Source organism: Scyliorhinus torazame, chromosome 13, assembly GCF_047496885.1.
Source record: "Scyliorhinus torazame isolate Kashiwa2021f chromosome 13, sScyTor2.1, whole genome shotgun sequence".
NCBI classification, from domain to species: domain Eukaryota; kingdom Metazoa; phylum Chordata; class Chondrichthyes; order Carcharhiniformes; family Scyliorhinidae; genus Scyliorhinus; species Scyliorhinus torazame.
Genome location: NC_092719.1, coordinates 194,326,652 through 194,350,006, shown reverse-complemented (window position 1 = coordinate 194,350,006; position 23,355 = coordinate 194,326,652). Strand labels below are relative to the sequence as shown.

Sequence of the window (23,355 nt, the reverse complement as noted above, 5' to 3'; positions counted from 1 at the left end):
TAGTCCTTCCATGGGTGGACTATTCCATATTTACCACCCTCTGTATGGGAAAAGTTATAATTTAACTATTCAGTCACCCTTTCACATTTAAACTTTAATTTGTTTCCCATTTACTTGGATTTTTCTGTTCTACTCGGTTGTTTATATAGGGGTAAAACTGACAGCAGCTTCTGACATTTGCACGTACAAAATGGAAATCTGCAATTTGCTTTGAATAATAACCTGGTTCTTAATAAACATGCCCCAATGTTCGGAGATCATTGGCTAATTAATTACCCATTGTGACTCATAGAATTTACAGTGCAGAAGGAGGCCATTCGGCCCATCGAGTCTGCACCGGCTCTTGGAAAGAGCACCCTACCCAAGGACAACACCTCCACCCTATCCCCATAACCCAGTAACCCCACCCAACACTATGGGCAATTTGGGACACTAAGGACAATTTATCGTGGCCAATCCACCTAACCTGCACATCTTTGGATTGTGGGAGGAAACCGGAGCACCCGGAGGAAACCCACGCACACACGGGGAGGATGTGCAGGCTCCGCACAGACAGTGACCCAAGCCGGAATCGAACCTGGGACCCTGGAGCTGTGAAGCAATTGTGCTATCCACAATGCTACCGCGCTGCCCTCACTCTAAAAATGGTTGAAAAAGTTGTGGCCTGTTCAGTCATGGGCTAACTGCATTTCTAACACTCATAACTGATAATTAGTGCTGAGCAACCTCTCTGCACTGAAAATGTAATTTTACAAATGTGAAGTCTCTGTGAAGCACCTTGTGACATTTTACTACTTTGATGGTACTATAATAAATATAAGTTGTTGCTGTTTGATAGATTATTTGGAACTCTTTGATGTTATTATTTATTTTTTACTTTGCATTCCCACTTCTTACTCCCAGCTTTATGACTTTGCATTTTTGTGCAATAAATTACATCTCCCACTTAGTCACCAAATCTCCCAACCTCTTGTGTGATGTTGTGTTGTTACACATGTTGTTTACCTAATCCCATCACTCTGCTTTTACCAATGGAATATTTTGATTTGTATGTATTTTTAAATTTAGAGTACCCAATTAAGGGGTAATTTAGCGTGGCCAATCCACCTGCCCTGCACATCTTTGGGTCGTGGGGGTGAGACCCACGCAGATATGGGGATAATGTGCAAATTCCACACGGACATTCCACACGGGGCCGGGATCGAACCACTGCACCACTATGCCGCCCTGTAGTCTGAATATATGTCAGTATTTTTGATGCTTGTCTAAACTAAGTGTTTGCTAATGCATCAAACTTAGTTTTTCACTCATTTCCTTAATGCTTGCCTTCCTACATTTAGATATTTTTGTTGAGCTCAACTTTTCTATCATAAGTCTAATTTTAAACTCCACCATATTCTAGTCCTTGTTACCTAGTCACCCTTGGCCTTAGTCTATATCTACTACTCCTTCGTAATTACATATAGCAAATCTGGTTTTGTTCCACTTGAGATTTCTGTGACTATTTGAGGCTTGTATATCCACAAATTTAGGATGTTCCAAATAATCCATGTATCGGCAACAACTTTAATTTATAAAGTGCCTTTAACATAATAAATATCCCAAGGATTTTTTAAAATAAAAATAAGTGTGACACCAAGCCACATAAAAAGATATTTGGTGCACGATCTAACCGAAAACCTTCTAAGTGTCACTTCAAGCGGGTTTGGCTGGGAGCTTCTCCCAGTCTGTTGGTCAGTTTTTTATTTGTTCCTGGGATGTGGGCGTCACTGGCTGGGCCAGCATTTGTTGCCCATCCCTAATTTATCTTGAACTGGGTGGCTTGCTAGGTCATTTCAGCGGGGGACAGTTAAGAGTCAATCATATTGCTCTGTGGTTCTAGAGTCACATGTAGGCCAGACCGGGTAAGGATGGCAGATTTCCTTCTCTGAAGGACATTAGTGAACCAGATGGGTTTTTACGACAATCGACAATGGTTTAATTGGTCATCATTACACCTTTAATTCCACATTTTTATTGCATTCAAATTTCACCGTCTGCCATGGTGAGATTTGAACCCTGGACTGCAGAGCATTACCCTGGACCTCTGCATTACTGGTCCAGTGACAATATCACTACGCCACCACAACTAACGGTGCGATTTAATGGCCACGTTGCGCTTAAGCGGTTAGATCGCGGGAGAGGCCAAAAATGAGAACGCGCCGGGCACCGGTCAGTTTGCGATCTAACTGGCCCGCTTCCATTGGTGAAATCAGGAACCAGCCCTAGTGGCGAGAAACCAATAATCATCACTTAAGGACAATCTCCATGCAATTAACGGGAGCGAGCCCCTGTCTAACAGCCTCCTGTGATCAACTGCCTCCGCGGCACATGGTCACAAGGGTGCCAATTATTACATCTTTTTCAAAATGTGAAACTAGCGGAAGGGCTGCTGTAGGGATCCGAGGAGGTGACCAGCCATCTTCTCTCCTGGACAATGTGGCAGGGGTTGTTGCCCCGGTGCTGGGGGAAGAGGGTCTTGGCCAGGGTGGCCTGCCATCTGTGTTGGGGGAGGTGTGAAGCCAGGGATGCCCATCCATGACCTTAGTAGATGGGTGCCTCAGTGCCTGCGGGACTGCCGTACCGCCCCCTGGACCCGTTATGGGGGCAACCCCTGCCTGTCTGCCCCACTGACCACCCATAACTCCCACTGATCACGGAGGCCTCTGGCCCGCGGCTGAAATCTATTGCTAATTGAGAATTGGCAATCGTAGTTAAGTGAGTACTTCACTGCTCCCAAGTGGATTTCCATGGATAGGCGTGCCATGTAGCATGTGGAAGTTATTGCCTCGTACCCCAATCAGACTGTAATGTCTGGATACTGTGCCTGAACACTGCAGGAGGAAAATTACGGATGCAGCGGCCAACATCCTAACACCCAGGGGCTGAGCCCCTGCACCGGGGACATTTTGGCGATCAGAGGGTGGGAAGGGAGCAGTGCCCTTCCAGGTAATGTTACATATGGGTGTCTGGGGTACAGGATGTGGGATCCGATGAGCAGGGGCTCCCGTTGCGTCCGGGGGGGGGGGGGGGGGGGGGCGGATGGCTTGGGTGCAGGGGAGAGCAACGGGGGAATGCAGGGTTCCGGGTTGGAAGACACCACCGGTTGTCCATTTCACACCCTCCCCAATTCCTTACAGATATTACATGGAATGGATAATATCTTGGACCCCGTGGAAGCTGCCCTCGTGGTGCTGCTGGCAGGCCAGGCAGCCAGACGCCGGAGAAGGCAGCAGCAGCAGCGCTCGACAGAGGCTCGAGGCAGCGGCCCACGTGCAGGGCCCCGCCCCACACCAAGGATCTGGCCGCTCATCAGGCCAGGGAGGGACCCAGAGGAGGAGACCGGAGACAACCCAAGGGGTACAGGCGTCGCTGGTCTTTCGACCAGATGACGGAAAGCACATCTCACAGGATTGTCCGCCTGAACAAAGGAACGGTGTGGCACCTGTGTCCTCGCGGACATGGCACCACATGGACCTGGTGGCCGTCAAGGTCACCACAGCCCTAAACTTCTATGCCTCAGGATCATTCCAGGGCTCAAGCACGTACTTGAGTGGCATCTCACAAGCTACAGCCCACAGTGCATCTGTGTGGTCACGGATGCCCTGTTTGCACAGGCTGCGAACTATATAAATATGGGCCAGGGCCAGCAGGATTCTCCACCATCTTTGGAATGCCCCAGGTGCAGGATGTAGTTGATGGCACCTTGTCGCCTTGCGCTCACCAAGCAATCAAGGAGTGCCCTTGATCAACAGGAAAGGGTTCCACTCCCTGAATGTCCAGCTCGTATACGGCCACCAAATGAAGATCAGGGAGTGTACACGACAACTACACCCTGAGGCAGTCAAGACAACCCCGGCCTCTTCGAGGACCACTCCAGGATGGCCGGTTGGTTCTTGGGGGATAAGGGTGTATCTGCTGATGACCTGGCTAATGACGCCTGTACAGAGGCCAGTGACCGATGCAGAGACCCGATACAATGAGGCCCATGTGGCCACTCGGGCTGTCAATGAGCAGTGCATCGGACTCCTCAAAATGCAATTCCGATGCCTCAACCGCTCTGGTGGTGCACTTTAGGTACCTCTTTCTCTCCCCCCCCCCCCCCCTCCCTCCCCGAGGGTCGCCCGCTTCGTGGTGGTCTGCTGTGCCCTCCACAACCTGGCACAACAGCAGAGCTCTGGGTTGGCACACAGTGCCCCCTCCTCCCGGTCGGTGCCCATAGGGCCCTGGGGTTCACCTCGGAGCGGAGAGGCAGCTGGATCGAGCCTGACTGCCTCTGTGTCATCTTGCTCTGCCAGCCTTGGTGGCTTCCCAATGTCGGCAGCACGGTGTCGACATCCTCTGTGGTGCTCCTCAGTGACTGGAACATGCTGTGGAGTGTCCTGCAATGCCCACCTGCAACTGGGACATGCTTTCGCGGTGCCTCGGCTATGCCTTCCTGAGACAGGGACACCTCCCCAGCGACCAGGACGTGCTGCGAAGGGCCTCAGTAATGCCCTCCCAAGACTGGGACATGCTCCGCAGCGCCACGGCTATGCCCACCTGAGACTGGGACATGCTCGCCAGTGCCTCGGCTATGCCCTACCTGAGACTGAGACACCTCCCCCAGTGACCGGGATGTGCTCTGGAGGGCTTCGGCAATGCCCACCTGAGACTGGGACATACTCGGCAATGCCTCATCAAGGTCCACCTGGGACTGGGACATCGTCCAACGACTGGGACATGCTGAGGTGCTCAGTCATGGCCGTCACTGAGTGAGCCATGCCTTGGACACCTCCACTCATGCTTCCGACGTCGTGCACCAGGCTCTCCACTGCAGTCGCCACCTCAGCAGAGTTGGTCTCGGTGTCACGCATTGCCACTGTCATCTCCTGCATCCGTAGACGCTGGGACTCCACCAATCGGCTAGGTGCCTGCTGGAGTGTCACTTACAACCCCCTTTGAATATCAGGGTCACACCCTAGCATTTGCATCAGCTCTGAGTTAACCTGGTCCAGAGGCTCATCATCTGACTGGGATCCAGCTGGTTGTGCGTCTCTGCGCTGGTGGAGGTTGGGGATGACAGCTGTGCTGCAAATATGGTGGTCTCCTCAGAGCACCCCTCCAGAGGGTTCTCATGGGAGGCAGGGACCCCGACTGGGCCCCTCCTGCGGGAGAATGGACGTGTGGTCAGTGGGAGGGATGGATCATTCAGCATAGCATTAACAACTCGTGTGACAGGTCATCTGGGTGGGGGCCGGTGGAACCTCGCCTTTGCACCATACGCCAACCACTACATCGGCATCAGTTCTGTCCTCAGCCACCCTGCTACCTCCAGGATCCATTCCTCGTAGGGGATGAGGACTCTGATGTCCAGCACCCGGCCGCCTGTCTGGGCCCTTTCTTGTCCGTTGTGGCCCAACTTCTCCTGCGAGGACACGGGACATAATGACCTGCACGCGTTGTTCATCATGGGGGGGCGGCATAGGTGCACTGCTAGACATGAGTGGGCCGAGGCATGTGGGGGCGATGCCAGGCACATTCTCGGTGGCGGGTGGGTTCCAAGGGGCCGGTGCCAACCCGCCCGTGCGACGTGGTGGCTGTTGACCTTTTGGCACTGAGTGCCAGTCTCCTGATGATGCTCTCTAAGCTGACGGCCGCTACCATTTCCTTCCAGGCGGCACTGGCTGGCCTGTGGCTGAGTCTCCGAGCCCCTTGGGGGAATAGGGCATCCCATCTGACTTTGACCGCATTCTACAGTCTGACCAGGTCGGCAGCCCCAATCATGGGGCTGGTCTCCTCAGTGAGGTGCCCACTCATGTCCAGCAGTGCGACTGCAGGAGCGGGGGACTGGCGAGCATGGTCCTGGCGAATCAGCTAGTGGGACAGTCATTTGTAGCATGAAGGCCATGGGGCCCCTTTAAGTGGACCAAGTAACGACCATTTATAGCGAGCGTCGGGAAGCTCGCGGCAGTTCCCGCTTGCTACCACACTTAGAAACTTTTCCATTAAATTGCGTCCTTAGTCATTTTTTCCGGCCCTGGGGAGTTTCTCCCCGGGCTAGCCCACACTTAGAATTTTTTCCTTTACTGAGGAGCTGAACTCACCGGCCAGACCAGCTCCTCCAAGATCAGGCCACCATTATGAAAGGATGCCCGATCTCTTAAGTGAGCTTGAGGGTCCCCCATACTCTCCACCCAAGTGGTGCAATGTCACCCCCCACATGGGCATTCCCCTCAACCCCCCAAGTGGGGACACCCCACTATGGGGTCGCTGAAGGCACCCCTTTTGAGGCCTTCCCATGCCCCCTTTCCCATCCCTTCTTCCAGGACCCCCCCTCAACCTTCCAGAGGCCCCTTCACCTCCTGACCCTTCATACGCCCCCCCCATCCCTTATTTCATTGTCATGGCACCCCTCAGGCCCTGACCCCTGGCAGTGGAACGGTGGCACCCAGGAACTGTGACAGTGCCAAGGTGCCAGAGGAGAGAATGCCACCCTGCCCTGTCCATGACAACCTAGGGGCCTCCAGTGGCCTGGGAGAACCCCCCCCCCCTCGGCCCAAGGACCTTTCCACCTGGTCCACGTTTGCGTAGATCAGTACTAAACAGTGCTCAGCTGGAGTCTCCCTAGGGAGGCTGGTAGATGCTGGGAGCCAATTAGATCCGGCATCAGCACAGTTAAGTCTGTTCTTAAATCCCCTTAGCTGTGCGAAGCTGGGTCCCGCCCATTGTGGGTATTACTGCTGGCAGTAAGCCTGAGTGAGGCCTCTCCCAGGATCTACCGACGGTGTACCGCTCCAATTCGGTAGGACACTGCTGGTAGATCGCACCCATTAAATCAGAAAACCGAAAGCTTGACTCAAAGAGGTAGGTTTTAAAGAGTGTCTTAAAGTAGGAAAGCAAGACTGAAGGGCGTGGGGAGGTATTCCAGAGCTTGGGGGCCAAGGAAACTAGACATGAGCACCAGTCGTGGACTGATTTAAAATATTGGATGCATGGGAAGCCAAAATTAGAGATGTTCAGAGGGTTGTGGGGTAGAGAGATACAGAGCCCACCCCTATACCCCCCCCCCCCCCGAAAGAGACCCCCCCCCCCCTCTCCCTCCCTGGGTTGCTGCTGCTGCTGACCGACCTCCTTCTAACGCTCCGCGAGATTGTCTAGGAACGGTTACCACCGTCTGAAGAACCCCTGCGCAGACCCTCTCAAGGCAAACTTTATCCTCTCCAGTTTAATAAACCCTGCCATGTCATTTATCCAGGCTCCCACACTGGGGGGCTTCACGTCTTTCCATAATAGCAAGATCTTCCGCCTGGCCACCAGGGACGCAAAGGCCAGAATACCGGCACCTTTCGCCTCCTGCACTCCCAGCTCGTCCGCCAACCCAAATATTGTCAACTTGGCTTGACCTGGACTTTCACCACCTTGGACATATGCCTCGTGAAACCCCTCCAGAACCCATCCAGTGCCGGGCACGACCAGAACATATGGGCGTGATTCGCCGGGCTTCCTGAGCACCTCCCACATCTGTCCTCCACCCCAAAGAACCTACTCAGCCTCGCGCCTGTCATATGCGCTCTGTGAATAACCTTAAACTGTATCAGGCTAAGCCTGGTACACGAGGAAGAGGAATTAACCCTACTCAGGGCATCCGCCCAAAGACCCTCTTCAATCTCCTCCCCCAACTCCTCTTCCCATTTGCCCTTCAGCTCCTCTACCAAAGCCTCCTCCTCTTCTTTCATCTCCTGATATATCGCCAAAACCTTGCCCTCTCCGACCCATACACCCGAAATCACCCTGTCCTGAATCCCCTGGGCTGGGAACAATGGGAATTCCCTCACCTGTCACTTCACAAACGCCCTCATCTGCATGTACCTGAACGCATTTCCCGGGGGTAGCCCAAACTTCTCCTCCAGCGCCCCTAGACTCGCAAACGTCCCATCTATAAACAGGTCCCCCATCATTCTGATCCCTGCCCGATGCCAGCTCTGAACCACCCCCCATCCATCCTTCCTGGGACAAACCAATGGTTATCTCTGATCGGGGACCACACCGAGGCTCCCATCTCACCCCTGTGTCGTCTCCACTGCCCCCAGATCTTTAGCGTGCCGCCACCACCGGACTCGTGGTGTACCTTGTCGGCGAGAGCGGCAACGGTGCCGTCACCAGCGCCCTCAGGCTCGTTCCTTTGCAGGACTCCATCTCCAGCCTCTTCCATGCTGCCCCCTCTCCCTCCATCACCCACTTACGGATCATCGCCACGTTGGCTGCTCAATAGTAGCCACCCAGATTCGGCAACGCCAGCCCTCCTCTGTCCCTACTATGCTCCAGAAACCCCTTCTTCACCCTCGGGGTCTTGTTTGCCCACACAAAGCCCATGATGCTCCTACCTACCCGCTTAAAAAAGGCCTTGGTAATCATAATAGGAAGGCACTGGAACACAAAAAGAAACCTCGGGAGGACCATCATTTTAATCGACTGTACCCTGCCGCTAGCGAGAGTGGCAACACATCCCATCGTTTAAAGTCCTCCTCCATCTGCGTCAAATTAAGTTTGTGCAGGGCCCCTCAACTCCTAGCTACCTGGATCCCCAAGTACCGAAAGCTCCTTTCCGCCCTCCTCAACGGTAGGTCGTCTATCCCTCTTCCCTGGTCCACTGGATGCACCACGAAGAGCTCACTTTTCCCTAAATTGAGCTTATAGCCCGAGAAGTCCCCAAACTCCCTTAGGATCTGCATGACCTCCACCATCCCCTCCACTGGATCTGCCACATACAGCGACACCCGATGCTCCTCTCCCCCGCGGACCACCCCCCTCCATTCCCTGGACTCCCTTAAGGCCATGGCCAAAGGCTCAATTGCTAATGCAAACAACAGGGGGCACCCCTGCCTCGTCCCTCGATACAGCCAAAAATACTCCGACCTCCGCCGATTCGTAACCACACTCGCCACCGGGGCTCTATATAGGAGCTTAACCCAACTGATAAACCCCTCCCCAAACCCAAACCTCCGCTGCACTTCCCAGAGATACTCCCACTCCACTCGGTCAAAGGCCTTCTCCGCATCCATAGCTGCCACTATCTCCGCCTCTCCCTCCACCGATGGCATCATAATCACATTTAAGAGCCTCAGCACATTGGTGTTTAGCTGCCTGCCCTTTACAAATCCCGTCTGGTCCTCGTGAATCACCCCCGGGACACAGTCCTCAATCCTCGTAGCCAGCACTTTTGCCAGCAACTTAGCGTCCACATTAAGGAGCGAAATCGGCCTATACGACCCGCATTACAGTGGGTCCTTGTCTCGCTTCAGGATCAGAGAACTTATCGCCCCGGACATTGTCGGGGGCAGGGTCCCCCCCTCCCTTGCCTCATTGAAAGTCCTCACCAGCAATGGGGCTAGCACGTCCGCATACTTCCTGTAAAACTCAACCGGGAACCCATATAGCCCCGGGGCCTTCCCCGCCTGAATGCTCCCCTGTCCTTTAATCAGCTCCTCCAACCCAATTGGTGCCCCCAAACCAGCCACCTCCTGCTTCTCCACCCTCGGGAACCTCAGTTGATCAAGAAATCGTCGCATCCCCTCTTCCCCAGCTGGGGGCTGAGATCTGTACAGCTCCTCATAAAAGGCCTTAAATGCCTTATTTACTTTCACCGCACTCCACACCGTAGTTCCCCTGCCATCCTTGACTCCACCTATCTCCCTCGCTGCTATCCTCTTACAGAGCTGGTGTGCCAGCATCCGGCTCGCCTTCTCCCCATACTCGTACGTCGCCCCCTGTGCTTTCCTCCACTGTGCCTCTGCCTTCCCTGTGGTCAACAGGTCGAATTCCGTCTGGAGACTTTGCCGCTCCCTAAGTAGTCCATCTTCAGGGGCATCTGCATATCTCCTGTCCACCCTCAGGATCTCCCTCACTAACCTCTCCCTTTCCCTGCCCACTCTCTTCTCCCTGTGAGCCCTGATGGAGATTAACTCTCCCCTGACCACCGCCTTCAGCATCTCCCATACTACCCCCACCTGCACCTCCCCGTTGTCGTTGGTCTCCAAATACCTTTCAATGCACCCCCGTACCCTCCCGCACACCACCTCATCTGCCAGTAATCCCATATCTAGACGCCACAGCGGGCGTTGGTCCCTCTCCTCTCCCAACTCCAGCTCCACCCAGTGCGGGGCGTGGTCTGAGATGGCTATGGCCGAGTACTCCGTTCCCTCCACTTTCGGGATCAGCGCCCTGCTCAAAACAAAAAAATCTATCCGGGAGTAGGCTTTGTGTACATGGGAAAAAAAAGAAAATTCCCTGGCCAGGGGCTTAGCAAATCTCCACGGATCTACTCCCCCCATCTGGTCCATAAACCCCCTAAGCACCTTGGCCGCAGCCGGCCTCTTCCCCGTCCTAGATCTGGAACGATCTAATGCTGGGTCCAACACCGTGTTGAAATCCCCCCCCCCCATTATCAAGCTTCCTACCTCCAGGTCCAGAATGCGCCCCAACATACGCTTCATGAATCCAGCATCGTTCCAGTTCGGGGCGTATATGTTTACCAATACCACCCACGTCCCCTGCAGCCTACCGCTCACCATCACGTATCGACCTCCATTGTCCACTATTATATTCTTGGCCTCAAACGACACACGCTTCCCCACCAGTATTGCCACCCCTCTATTCTTCGCATCCAGCCCCGAATCGGGCAGCACAGTAGCATTGTGGATAGCACAATTGCTTCACAGCTCCAGGGTCCCAGGTTCGATTCCGGCTTGGGTCACTGTCTGTGCGGAGTCTGCACATTCTCCCTGTGTGTGCGTGGGTTTCCTCCGGGTGCTCCGGTTTCCTCCCACAGTCCAAAGATGTGCAGGTTAGGTGGATTGGCCATGATAAATTGCCCTTAGTGTCCAAAATTGCCCTTCGTGTTGGGTGAGGTTACTGGGTTATGGGGATAGGGTGGAGGTGTTGACCTTGGGTAGAGTGCTCTTTCCAAGAGCCGGTGCAGACTCGATGGGCCGAATGGCCTCCTTCTGCACTGTAAATTCTATGATAATCTATGAATGGAATACCTGTCTTACCCATCCCTTTCTTAACCTGACCTGGTCTGCCACCTTCAAATGAGTCTCCTGAAGCATGACCATGTCTGCCTTCAGTCCCATTAAGTGTGCGAACACTCGGGCCCTCTTAACCGGCCCATTCCGGCCCCTCACATTCCACGTTACCAGCCGGATTGGCCCCCCCCACCCCGACTAGCCGTCTCCGTTTCTAGGACAGTCCCGTGCCCGCACCCTCCAGTTCCCCAGACGGGGGACCCCCGCCCCGACCATCTCTTCTGTTTTCAGTTCCCCCTCGGCCAATGCTGCAGCAACCCTATTTCCCCCCTCCCCCCACTAGATCGATATCTAGCTCTTTTGCTCCCCCCATAACACTCCCGTAAGTCAGCTGACACCTGCTGACCCAGGCCTCCCCCGCCGTCCCATTGACACCCCCCCCCCCCCCCCCCCGTGTGGAAATCCTCCCCAGCAATCCGTGTGCGCTCCTCCATCCCCCCCCCCTCCGTCCTTCCCTAGTGCGGGAAAAAGCCTGTGCTTTCCTGAGCCAGCCCCGCCCCCTCTGGCGCAGCTCCAGTTGTGGCCTTATCCCAATTCCCCCATCTCCGGCCCTCCCCTCCCTACAGCACCGGCGCCCACATTCCCTCACAGTCTCCCCATCAGATCTCTTCCCCCATCCCCATCCATCGCCCAACCCGTGGAACATTCCCTGCGCATAGTTAAAACCGTGTATACAACCGACATCCCACCCACAACCACAGACCCTCAGTTTGAGTCCAACATTTCAGTTTGTATAAAGGTCCAAACCTCTTCAGACATTTCAAAGTAGTGGTGTCGATCCTGAAATGTGACCCACAATCGCGCTGGCTGCAGCATTCCGAATCTCACCCCCTTCCGATTGAAACCAGCTCTCTTCTTTGCCCCCTCCGTACTCCAGTCCTGATAGATTCGGATCACCGTATTCTCCCACCTACTGCTCCGCTCTTTCTTGGCCCATCTCAAGACACACACTCTGTCCACGAAACAATGAAACCTCACCGCTACCGCCCTTGGCGGCTCGCCGGCCTTGGGTCTCCTCGCCAGGACCCGATGAGCCCCTTCTAGCTCCAGGAGACTCGGAGAGGCCTCCGCACCCATCAGCGAATTGAACATCGTGCTCCGATATGCTCCAGCATTGGCCCCCTCAACTCCTTCAGGGAGACCCAGAATCCGAAGATTCTTCCTCCTCGACCTGTTCCCCAGGCCCTCGAATCTTTCTGCCCACCTCTTGTGCAGCGCCTCGTGCGCCTCCATCTTCACCGCCAGGCCCAAGATCTCGTCCTCGTTCTCTGCGGCTTTTTCCCGCACCTCCCGGATCTCTACCCCGTGGGCCTTCTGGGTCTCCTTTAGCCCCTCGATCGCCTTCAGCAGTGGCGCCAGCACCTCTTTCCTAAGCTCCTCCACGCAGCGCCTGAGAGACTCCTGCTGCTCCGGGCCCCATGCCGCTCAATCTCCGCCCTCCGTCATCTTGTTTTTTCTCCCCCTCTTCTTTCGCTGCTCCAAAACCGCTTTTTTGACCGCTCCGCTTCTGGTCCACTCCATATATTATGGAAGGGTGACCTTGCTCTCACCTTCCACACAGGAAGTCGTCGAAAAATTTCCGTTGGGGCTCCTCTGGAGAGCCCAAAAGTCCGTTCTAGCGGGAGCCGCCGAAATGTGCGGCTTAGCTCCGCATAGCCGCAACCGGAAGTCCCCTGCAAACCTTTCTAAATGTATGTTTTTAAAATTAAGAGAGAGTCTGTGCCCTGGTCAGTACTAAAATTACTAGTAAAACTTAACCAAACAGCGAGTTGGGTTCCACTCTGTTGTATTTGCTTGAGTGTGCACATTATCAGCTCCACATTAGTCTATGATCTACTGAGACCAAAACCTGTAATATAACAACATCCTTATACTGTACTTTCCAGAAGATTATGGGTTTTAATGTAGCATTACAAAATGTCTCATTTTCCCTGTAAATATAATCCACCAATATGCCAGATTGCCACATGGAAATATGATGTTGTGGCTATAACAGAACCTGGCTTGAAGAAAAGCAGGTCTGTGTATTCAATTTTCCTGAATACAAGGTGTTCAGGAAAGATAGAAAAGGAAGGAAAGTGGGGAGAGGTGGCAGTATAGGTTAAGAAGATTATTGCAGTTCTGGAGAGAGGATATCCCTGACGGATCACGGTCTGAATCTGTTTGGCTAAAATTAAGAAACAAAAAAATTACATTGCTTGGTGTAATCTATTGGCTACCATCTAGTGGGGAAGGTGTAGAGGAACAAATCTGCAAGGAAATTACAGAGAGGTGCAAGAGTTATAATCGGAGACTCTAATTATCTGAATATAAACTGGGATAGCAGTAGTGTAAAGGCAGGGAGGGGAAAGAGTTCCTAGGAACATTTTCTCCAGCAGTATGTTTCTAGTCCAAAAAAGATTGGAGGCACTGCTGGATCTGGTTCTTGGGAATGGGATGGGCCAAGTGTCACTCGGGGAACATGTAGGGAACTGTGATCATTGTATCATAAGGTTTAGGTTGGCTATGGAAAAGAATAAGGAGCAATCCAGCATAAGAATTAAATGGGGGTAAACCAATTTATTATAATCTTTATTAGTGTCACAAGTAGGCTTACATTAACACTGTAGTTACGTTACTGTGAAAATTCCCTAGTCGCCACACGATGGCACCTGTTGGAGTACACTTGAGGGAGAATTCAGAATGTCCAATTCACCTAACAAGCACGGAGTGTCCATGAGGTCGGTCCCTGGGGAGAAGTGTGAGGCGAGTTCCCCATTAGTTTGAAAATTAATAATAATAGTCTTTTATTGTCACAAGTATGAAGTTACTGTGAAGAGCCCCTAGGCTGCCATGCTTCAGTAATCCCGATCTGGAGGTTGGGCAAACCAGGTTTGACAGAGCACAGTGTATCCGGTCTTCGAGGCCTAGGGTTGGTTGGGCCCTCCCAAACCACTGGCCCTATATTATCCTGTTCCCGATGCCTGTCGTGAGGGGTTGGAGGGGGCCAATCGTGTCAAGTCATCCGCACCCCAGTCGGACCTAGGCTGTGGAACACTTGGCAGTCGGAGTGGCAGCATGGTGGAAATGAAGGTTCTTCATTCGTTGGTATCCTCGAGAGATCCTGAAGAGTGCTTGATGATCCTGTCACAGTTTTGGCCTTTTAATGCAAGATAATTGGTGTTATTATCCTGCAATTCTTCAATAATCCTGGACGTTACTCCCTCATGATTATGCTGTTATTTGTATTTGTTGTTGTCTTTTCTCCTGCAAGGGTGTGCGAGGTGAGCAGAAGGGCAAGCGTAGCCTGTTATCCTGATCTAGTAAAAGCTGTATACGGGCAGCATGGTAGCATAGTGGTTAGCACTGTTACTTCACAGCTCTGGGGTCCCAGGTTCCATTCCCGGCTTGGGTAACTGTCTGTGCGGAGTCTGCACATTCTCCCCCTGTCTGCGTGGGTGTCCTACGGGCGCTCTGGTTTCCTCCCATAAGTCCCAAAAAACATGCTTGTTGGGTGAATTGGACATTCTGAATTCTCCCTCCGTGTACCGAACAGGCGCCGGAGTGTGGCGACTAGGGGATTTCACAGTAACTTCATTGCCGTGGTAATGTAAGTTTACTTGGGCAGCACGGTAGCACAAGTGGCTAGCACTGTGGCTTTACAGCTCCAGGGTCCCAGGTTCGATTCCCCACTGGGTCACTGTCTGTGCGGAGTCTGCACGTTCTCCCGTGTCTGCGTGGGTTTCCTCCGGGTGCTCCGGTTTCCTCACACAGTCCAAAGACGTGCAGGTTAGGTGGATTGGCCAAACTAAATTGCTCTTAGTGTCCAAAAAGGTTTGGAGGAGTTATTGGGTTATGGGGATAGGGTCGAAGTGAGGGTTTAAGTGGGTCGGTGCAGACTCGATGGGCCAAATGGCCTCCTTCTACACTGTATGTTCTGTGTTGTAACACTAATGAAGATTATTATTATGTGAAATGTGGGGTGAAATTCTCCTTTTGCGAGACTGTTCTCCCACCGGAGCTGAATTGCACCTGATATGTGTGCAATTTAATTTGCATGGCGAGGATTGAGAGGGATTTCCTAGGGAATGCTGCTATTTTGAGCGGATGACGTGATACCACGGTCCCGCAGCTGGCTGCCCCCCCCCCCCCCCCTCCCCCCATTGCAATTCAGTCTCTCCCCTTTGCAGCGCAATTCAGCCCTCCACCCCCAGATTTTCGAACTCCCTCTCCCCCGAGACCCTGTCAGGAAGCCCCTAGAAAAGAGACCCCCCCCACTGAAGGGAGACCTTTGTCTGGAAGCTAGAGAGCAGTCCAAATAGCGGCAGTGGTAAAAAGTACTGCATTAGCACTCACCTGGGTAATACACCTGCTGGCTGAGACACAGGAAGCACAGATGTCAATTCCTCGGAAGAGAAAACCAGTCTGCTGAGTTTAAACCCCTCAGATCTTTGAGCTGCAAGCCATTCATTCATTTCTCTTTGATATTGATTTTACTAGGCTGTGATGGACAGCTTCCACATATACACACACAGCTATCAGCATTGCTCCATTCATCTTCCTTCATGGTTGAGTAACTCTGAAGTGCTCTAATGATAATGCTTATAAACATCAAGCTTTGATTGACAGGCCCTGGGCAACTTCAAACAGAATTAAGTGCTTTCCAATCACCCCCCTTCACGCTTGAGTGATTTTGAAGTGATCAGTTGGAAATTGATAGCATTTAACTCTGGATATAAATAATCTGTGATTAGTTCCTGCATGGGTGCAGGTGGGCCTAGTATCCAAAGAGAGAAGGTTGCAGTGCCTCTGGCACTGTTGGAGTAGAGCGGTGAGCACCTGAACACAGCACAAAAAATTTATTGTTGCGAGCAATCATTGGGTGGGAAGGTACACCCATTTTACCGTGTTTTATGGCCTTCTCGTGTTTCTCCTTGTTCTGTGGTTGGACTTATAGAGACTTATAGAGGCATCAAGTTATGTCTAATGATTGTATCAAACTCGTTACACTGCTGTTCTCTGTATCCATGTATGCTGAACCTTTTACTTGTTGCTTGCTGTGCTGTATAATTTTCCTGGTTTTGTTGTGATGTTTGTTAAAATGTAAAATCTTGTTCATTTTTTTAAATAAGTATTTTTATTAAGGTACCAAGACTGGATGAGATGCATCCAAGGATACTGAGGGAAGTTGAGAGTGGAAATTTTGGAGGCACTTGCCATAATTTTCCAGTCTTCCTTAGACTCAGGATCAGAGGACTGGATAATTGCAAATATTGCACTCTTGTTTAAAAAAGAATGTAGAAATAAGCTCGGCAACTACAGGCTAGATTGGTCAGTTAACCTCGATGGGGAGGTGCTTCTGGAAGTGATAATTCTGGACAAAATTAAGTCACTTGGGCAAAGTTAGATTATTTAAGGAAAGTTGACACGGATTTGTTAAGGGCAAATCATGTTTAACTAACTTGCTGAAGTTTTTGGAGGGTAGCTATTAATGTGGTATACGTAGACTTCCAAAGGGCCTTTGATAAAATGCCACACAACAGACTTGAGAACTCATGGAATAAGAAGGACAGCAACTTGGAAATGAAAGTGGCTGAATAACAATAAACAAGAGAGGAGTGCTTAATGGGTGTTTGGCAGACTGGAGGAAGGTACATAGTGGAGTTCCCCAGAGGTCGGTGTTAGGACCCATGCTCTTCTAGATATACTTCGACCTAGACCTTGATGCACAGAGCACAATTTCAGAATTTGCGGAAGATAGAGAAATTGGCAATATTGTGAACTGTGAGCAAGATATTGAAGACGGGTTGGTGGAATGGGTGGACAAGTGGCAGATTAAATTTAATGTAGAGAACTGAATTGATTCATTTCGGTAGGATGAATGTGGAGAAACAATTTAAAATAAAGATTACAATTCTAAAGGGGGTGCAGGAACAGAGGGACCTGGGTGTATATAAGATGTCGGAGCAGAATTAGGCCATTCCTCATCTCCATTCTCCTGCTTTTTCTTCATAACCCCTAATCCTCTTTTTAACAAGAACACCAGATTTGTGCTTGAGGTGCAGTTACCTACAGGGCTACAGACCAAGAGCTGGAAGGTGGAATTAGACAGAATAGTTCTTTCTTAGAACATAAGAAGTAGGAGCAGGAGTAGGCAATTTAGTCCCTCAAGCCTGCTCCACTGTTCAGTATGATACTGGCTGATCTCATCATGGCAGCGTCTCCACCGTACTGCCTGTTCTCTGTAACCGTTCAACCCATTACTAATTAAAAATCTGCCTAACTCCTCCTTAACTTTGCTCACTGTCCCAGCATCCACCGCAATCTGGGGTAGCCAATTCCACAGATTCATCACTTCTTGGGAGAAGTCATTTCTCCTCATCTCGGTTTTAGATTTGCTACCCCTTATCCTGAGACTATGACCCCCTTGTTCCAGAATGAAAATGAAAATGAAATGAAAATCGCTTATTGTCACAAGTAGGCTTCAATGAAGTTACTGTGAAAAGCCCCTAGTCGCCACATTCCGGCGCCTGTTCGGGGAGGCTGGTACGGGAATTGAACCGCGCTGCTGGCCTGCCTTGGTCTGCTTTAAAAGCCAGCGATTTAGCCCAGTGTGCTAAACCAGCCCCTTTAGCCCAGTGTGCTAAACCAGCCCCCTGGTATGCTGTACAGGAGGAAGCATCTGCTCTATGTCTACTTTATCCATACCTTTTATCATCGTATATGCCTTAATTTGATCTCCCCTTTTTCTTCTAAACTCGAGAGAGTATGGGCCTAAACTGTTCAATCTCTCTTCATAAGACAAACCCCTCACCTCTGAAATCAACCTAGTGAACCTGCTTTCAACTGCGTCCAATGCCACTACATCTTTCCTCAAATAAGATCACCAGTCAGCTCTTCTCCTCCCAAGGGGAAAGCTGGGACTATGGTGACTTTACTTTAACTTACAGGGAAAAGGCAGAAGAGAGGCACTGGGTGAATTGCTCATTTGGAGAGCCAGCACAGACACAGTGGGCCAAACATCCTCCTTCTGTTTTGTAACCATTCTATTCTGTGAAAATTAAAGGAACCTATACTTTTGAACATACAATTTCTGAGAGTGCAATTTCTGTCGAGAATAACAGTTATCCACCTTATTTTTATTATGAGAAATTTCACCCCCTTGATCTATTATTTAGAATTATTTAAAGTTATCTTTTAGTTTATTTACATTGCCTGTTAATAACTTTATGGAAATTCAGCCTGTAAATAATGCAACATGTAAGCCACAAAATCTCATCTTGACCTATTTATGCATCCTGACTATTGATGTTTTGTGCAAGGGAAACTCAACTGAAACCTCAATACCGCTGCTAAATGCACAAGATTGTCAAAACAGTGATTTCCAGACTATCAATTTATATATTTTTCTCAGAACTCGGTTGTCTTTGGTTCAATTCTCCGTTGCTGTTTATTGTCAGTAGATGTCAAATGCAGTCCTTATAGAAAATATTATTATACAATCTGTCTGCCCAGGACCGCGAGGATGTGCCAGTGGAAATTTCAAGTGGAGAACCAGGCTGCCAGTATTATGAGCAGCTTCACTATAATGAATTGTGGCTCAAAGTTGGAGATTGTGTGTACATAAAATCACATGGTTTAGTGCAACCACGTGTAGGCAGGTCAGTAACTTATTTAAAAATTTCAATTGTATTGCAAATTTTCACTTCATCACCTGCATATGTCTATGCGAATATTACTGTTAATAATATTTGGTTATTTCTGCAACATGAATAGAATTATTATAATCCCCAGCACTATTTGTTACAATCCCCGTAGTGATTAACAAACCAAAGAACCAAATCTACTGAATGATTTGTTTTGTAACTCTTTTACTTGGACCAAAATAAACACAGGCAAATACCAGTCAACTTAAATTATAAATGACATATTAAATAGCAAATACAACAAAGATAGATAAAATTTATGATACCAATTTTAGCCGTCGGGTCCGTCTAGACTCTAAACTTCCTCAGGTAGAATTCAAGTCCTTTTATTTAAGGATTTAGCCAGCAATTCTCAGCAGACAGTAGCTCCCATTCAACCCAACTTCACGGGTATAATCTTCAAAATGGTGCAATTCTCCATAACCTTTTCAGCTCTGGCACGCCGATCCTAATCACGTGGATTACCAAAATCACTTTTATCTAAACTGTCAAGAAGGACCTGTGCACTGAATGGCCGATTCGGGTTAACCAGTTACTTTAAAGTAATTGCAACAGAAGCAGCAACCTTATTTTTGCCCAGCAGCCGTTCCTGGATCCAGCCTTTGTATCCCCCTTTGCTGCTTCAAAAACCTGGACTTCCGTCTCTAACAGCACTGTGAGTGCCCTCCAACACATGAACTGCAGCGATTCACAAAGGAGGCTTACTGCCATCATCTCAGGCGCAAGTAGAGATGGGCAATAAATGCTGGCCTAGCCAATGACTCCACATCCCATGAATGGAAAAGAAAATACCATCCCCCTCTCCTTTAACCGCCATATCACTCAAAACCTGATTAGAACTGACTCCTCCCACAAAACCTCAGATGATCTGTTTGAGAACCCCAAGGACAAAGCAGCTTCAGCCTGAAACCTGGGTCAGACCAAAGCTGCAGCCCTGCTGACAAAGGGAAGAGGAGCCGCCGCATGGCCTCCACCCGCAGCAACTCGACCCTTGCAGACTCCACAAACCGCAGACTCCATCACACATTTTCTGAACAATGTAGTTGATCTTCCAACTCCTAGCACAGTGGTCAGCACTGTTGCTTCACAGCGCCAGGATCCCAGGTTCGATTCCCGGCTTGGGTCACTGTCTGTGCAGAGTCTGCATGTTCTCCCTGTGTCTGCCTGGGTTTCCTCCGGGTGCTCCGGTTTCCTCCCACAAGTCCCGAAAGACGGGCTGTTAGGTAATTTGGACATTCTGAATTTTCCTTCTGTGTACCCGAACAGGCGCCAGAATGTGCCGACTAGGGGGTTTTCACAGTAACCTCATTGCAGTGCTATTGTAAGCCTACTTGTGACAATAAAGATTATTAAATTATTTTTAAAAAAATAAAATCAAAGGAATTACTGTTCAAAATGTAGAAAAAAGATCATACTCCATGTATACTTTGTTGATAGGATTGAGAAGATGTGGGTGCGGGGTGGTGCTGCATATTTCTTTGGTCCCATATTCATCCACCCTGAGGAGACCGAACATGAACCCACAAAAATGTTTTACAAGAAGGAAGTATTTCTTAGCAATGTGGAAGAAACCTGTACCATGACTTGTGTGCTTGGTAAGCAGTTAATATCTTAACACTTATTATTGGTGGACGGAGTAATATATTAGGTTTCAGCATAAATTTTGTGAAGTATTCTGGAGAGCATTTAGAATTTTAAAAAGCCATTTTGACTGTATCAATGTCTTCTTGATCAGAATCAAATAAATAATTCCGATATTTGTCATCAAAAGTAATACTAAATGGTGTGACAGGTTTTTAATAATATGCGGGTTGTTCATGTGCAATAGTCTGACTAGATATACATGTAATGATAGTGTTTCTATTTTGGTGCGGTTGCACGCAGGCAAGTGCAGCGTGTTATCGTTTAAAGATTACCTCTCTTGTCGACCAACGGAAGTGAATGAAAATGATGTGTACATTTGTGAGAGTCGTTACAATGAAACTGACAAGCAAATGAAAAGGTTTAAAGGCTTAAAGAGATTTTCCTTATCTGCAAAAATATTGGATGATGAGATATATTACTTCAGGTGAGGCCTAATACTGTAAAATAGAAGTGGGTTGAGGAGTGGGTGATACAGAAAAACAATGAATGGGAGGGCAGTAGAGTTTAAATTCCAAATTTAAACTTCTAAGGAACCTTACTTTATGTAGTGTTACAATAAGTATACAAGTCCTACACAGTGACTGTTCTTAATGATAAAGTGGAAATTATGTATACTGTTCCAGGAAACTTATTGTTCCCCAAAAGGAACCATCTCCTCTTTTAGATAAGAAAATACAGGATTTGGAGATGAAATTTGCAGAATTTGAAGAACCTGATGAAGATCATGAAGAGGGTGTTGAAGAGGAGGCTGAAACTGCTGAACAGCCCGCTGTGCCTCAGTTACAGACTCCTGTTACTAATGAAATGGAAATAGCTCCATATACACCTCCACAGGTACAGTAATATGATCTTATTGGGGATTTCTATGGGTATAATATTGTTAAAGTAAGAGGCATCATGTTTTTACTGAAGCTAAAACACCATTTTGAAGAACAAAACTAAAATAATTCTAGGTTTATGCAACATGAAAACAGCATGGTAGATTAGAGCAAACCTTGTTTCCCCTTTTATTTCAAATCTTGATTGTAAAGTTTCTCTTGCATATACATAACTACTTCAAAACTTCTATTATTTAAACAGTACTGATGGATCAATGTATCATAACCATGGTCACCTTTGTTGGTGTGGCTGCAAAATGCCAAACCTGGGGCGGGATTCTCCGACCCCCTGCCGGGCCGGAGAATCGCCGGGGGGCGGCGTGACTCCCGTCCCCGCCGGCTGCCGAGTTCTCCGGCGCCAGGGTTTTGGCGGGGGCGGGAATCGCACCGGCCGGCGGCTGCTGGCAGCACCCCACCACCCCAGCAATTCTCCGGCCCGCGATGGTTCGAGCGGCCGCCCGTTTTCGTCCGGTCCCGCCGGCGTAAATTAGACCAGGTGCTTACCGGCGGGACCTGCCTGCGGGTGGCCTCTGGCGTCCTCGGGGGAGCGTGGGGGGATCTGGCCCCGGGGGGTGCCCCCATGGTGGCCTGGCCCGCGATCGGGGCCCACCCATCCGCGGGCGGGCCTGTTTCGTGGGGGCACTCTTTCCCTCCACACTGGCTGCTATGGACCTCCGCCATGGCCGGTGCGGAGACGAACCCCCCTGCGCATGTGCTGGGATGACGGCAGAACACGCTGGCGCTCCCGCGAATGCGCCAACTCGCGCCGGCCGGTGGAGGCCCTTCGGCGCCAGTTGGCGTGGCGCCAACCCCGCCGGCCTAGCCCCTGAAGGTGCGGAGGATTCTGCACCTTCCGGGCGGCCCGAAGCCAGAGTGGTTCACGTCACTCCTCGGCGCCGGGACCGCCCGCCCCGCCGGATTGGGGAGAATTCTGCCCTGGTAATGAAAGCTCAAAACGCAATCAGCCTCTATGGCCAACTTGATAATGTGATTCCTGAACCAGGCAGTTCACGGTAATCAAGGGCATTGTTGATAACTCAACAGCAAACCTGACTCCCCATGGAATCTTGAGGTGAGTTGTGCTGTACCTGTCACTTCCCATTTGGTCTCTGATGATCCTTAAAACCACGTGCCACAGTGGGGTGTGAGATCCTGTCTCGACAAATTAGAGGCTGTACGTGGTCTTGTGTTTCAGTACATATTTGAGCTTCACTGGGGGAAGGTAAAGAGCAGGCATTCCCATGTTCTGCCGTGGATACTAAGAAGCATGGGTGGGGCAGGGGTGACAATTTCATATTTTCACTTAATCACTTAAAAGTTATTAAACAAGCAAAATTAGGAAATCACTGTTGCGCGGTTTTACTCAGCAGGATAGTGAATCTTTATTTCACACTGTTCAAGTGTTGTATAATGTGCAGTGTTCCAGATCCTTTAAGGCACAGACCACTCGCATGGCTTCACAGTTTAATTGCAGTAACAATCACAACCATTTTGATCATTGTCAGGATATAAGGGCGGAATTCTCTCATCCCATTCAGAGCAGGTTTGATGGCAGGCAGGAGCAAAGAATCTAGCAGGAGTTAAAATGTTGGAAACCCACCAGCGTAAAATCACGAGCAATTTTCCCAATGATGGCGGGTCAGTCTTCCTGTAGGCTGATAGCATGGTTTGCAATTTACATTGTATGAATACTCATTAAAACAGTTGCACACTAGCATCCTGTTAGGCCTTTCAATCTTGTGTTGCACCAGTGTGAAATTACATTGATGTAAAACCCAATTGCTAATGAGTGGCATGCGGGGCCTCAGTTTGTAAGAGACTTTGGTGTGAGTACAACACCACCATAGTGCTGCGCTGTTCCTGATGCTCTGTTCACCACTCTGCTGATGCAGACCGGTTCCTGCCCTCCATCCCCCATGCCAAGCTTGTTTTCATGGACAGCACCATGCTGCAGGACTCATGGACCCCTCCTAGGTCACCATCTCTGATCAGTATTATGCCTGTGGACAGTGCTATGGGACTCATGCAGCCTCCGCAACAAAG

General features: G+C 50.1%; 1 protein-coding gene across 14 annotated transcripts in view; it reads left to right on the top strand.

Annotated features, from left to right (window-relative positions):
* Positions 1–23,355, top strand: part of pbrm1 (polybromo 1) — a 123,099-nt gene that overhangs the window by 71,017 nt on the left and 28,727 nt on the right. For all 14 annotated transcript variants that reach the window (XM_072472667.1, XM_072472675.1, XM_072472673.1 and 11 more), the window contains 4 exons: positions 18,600–18,745; positions 20,228–20,385; positions 20,675–20,858; positions 21,058–21,268. In XM_072472667.1, coding sequence (XP_072328768.1) covers positions 18,600–18,745; positions 20,228–20,385; positions 20,675–20,858; positions 21,058–21,268 — 699 coding nt within the window. The remainder of the gene's footprint in view (positions 1–18,599; positions 18,746–20,227; positions 20,386–20,674; positions 20,859–21,057; positions 21,269–23,355) is intronic.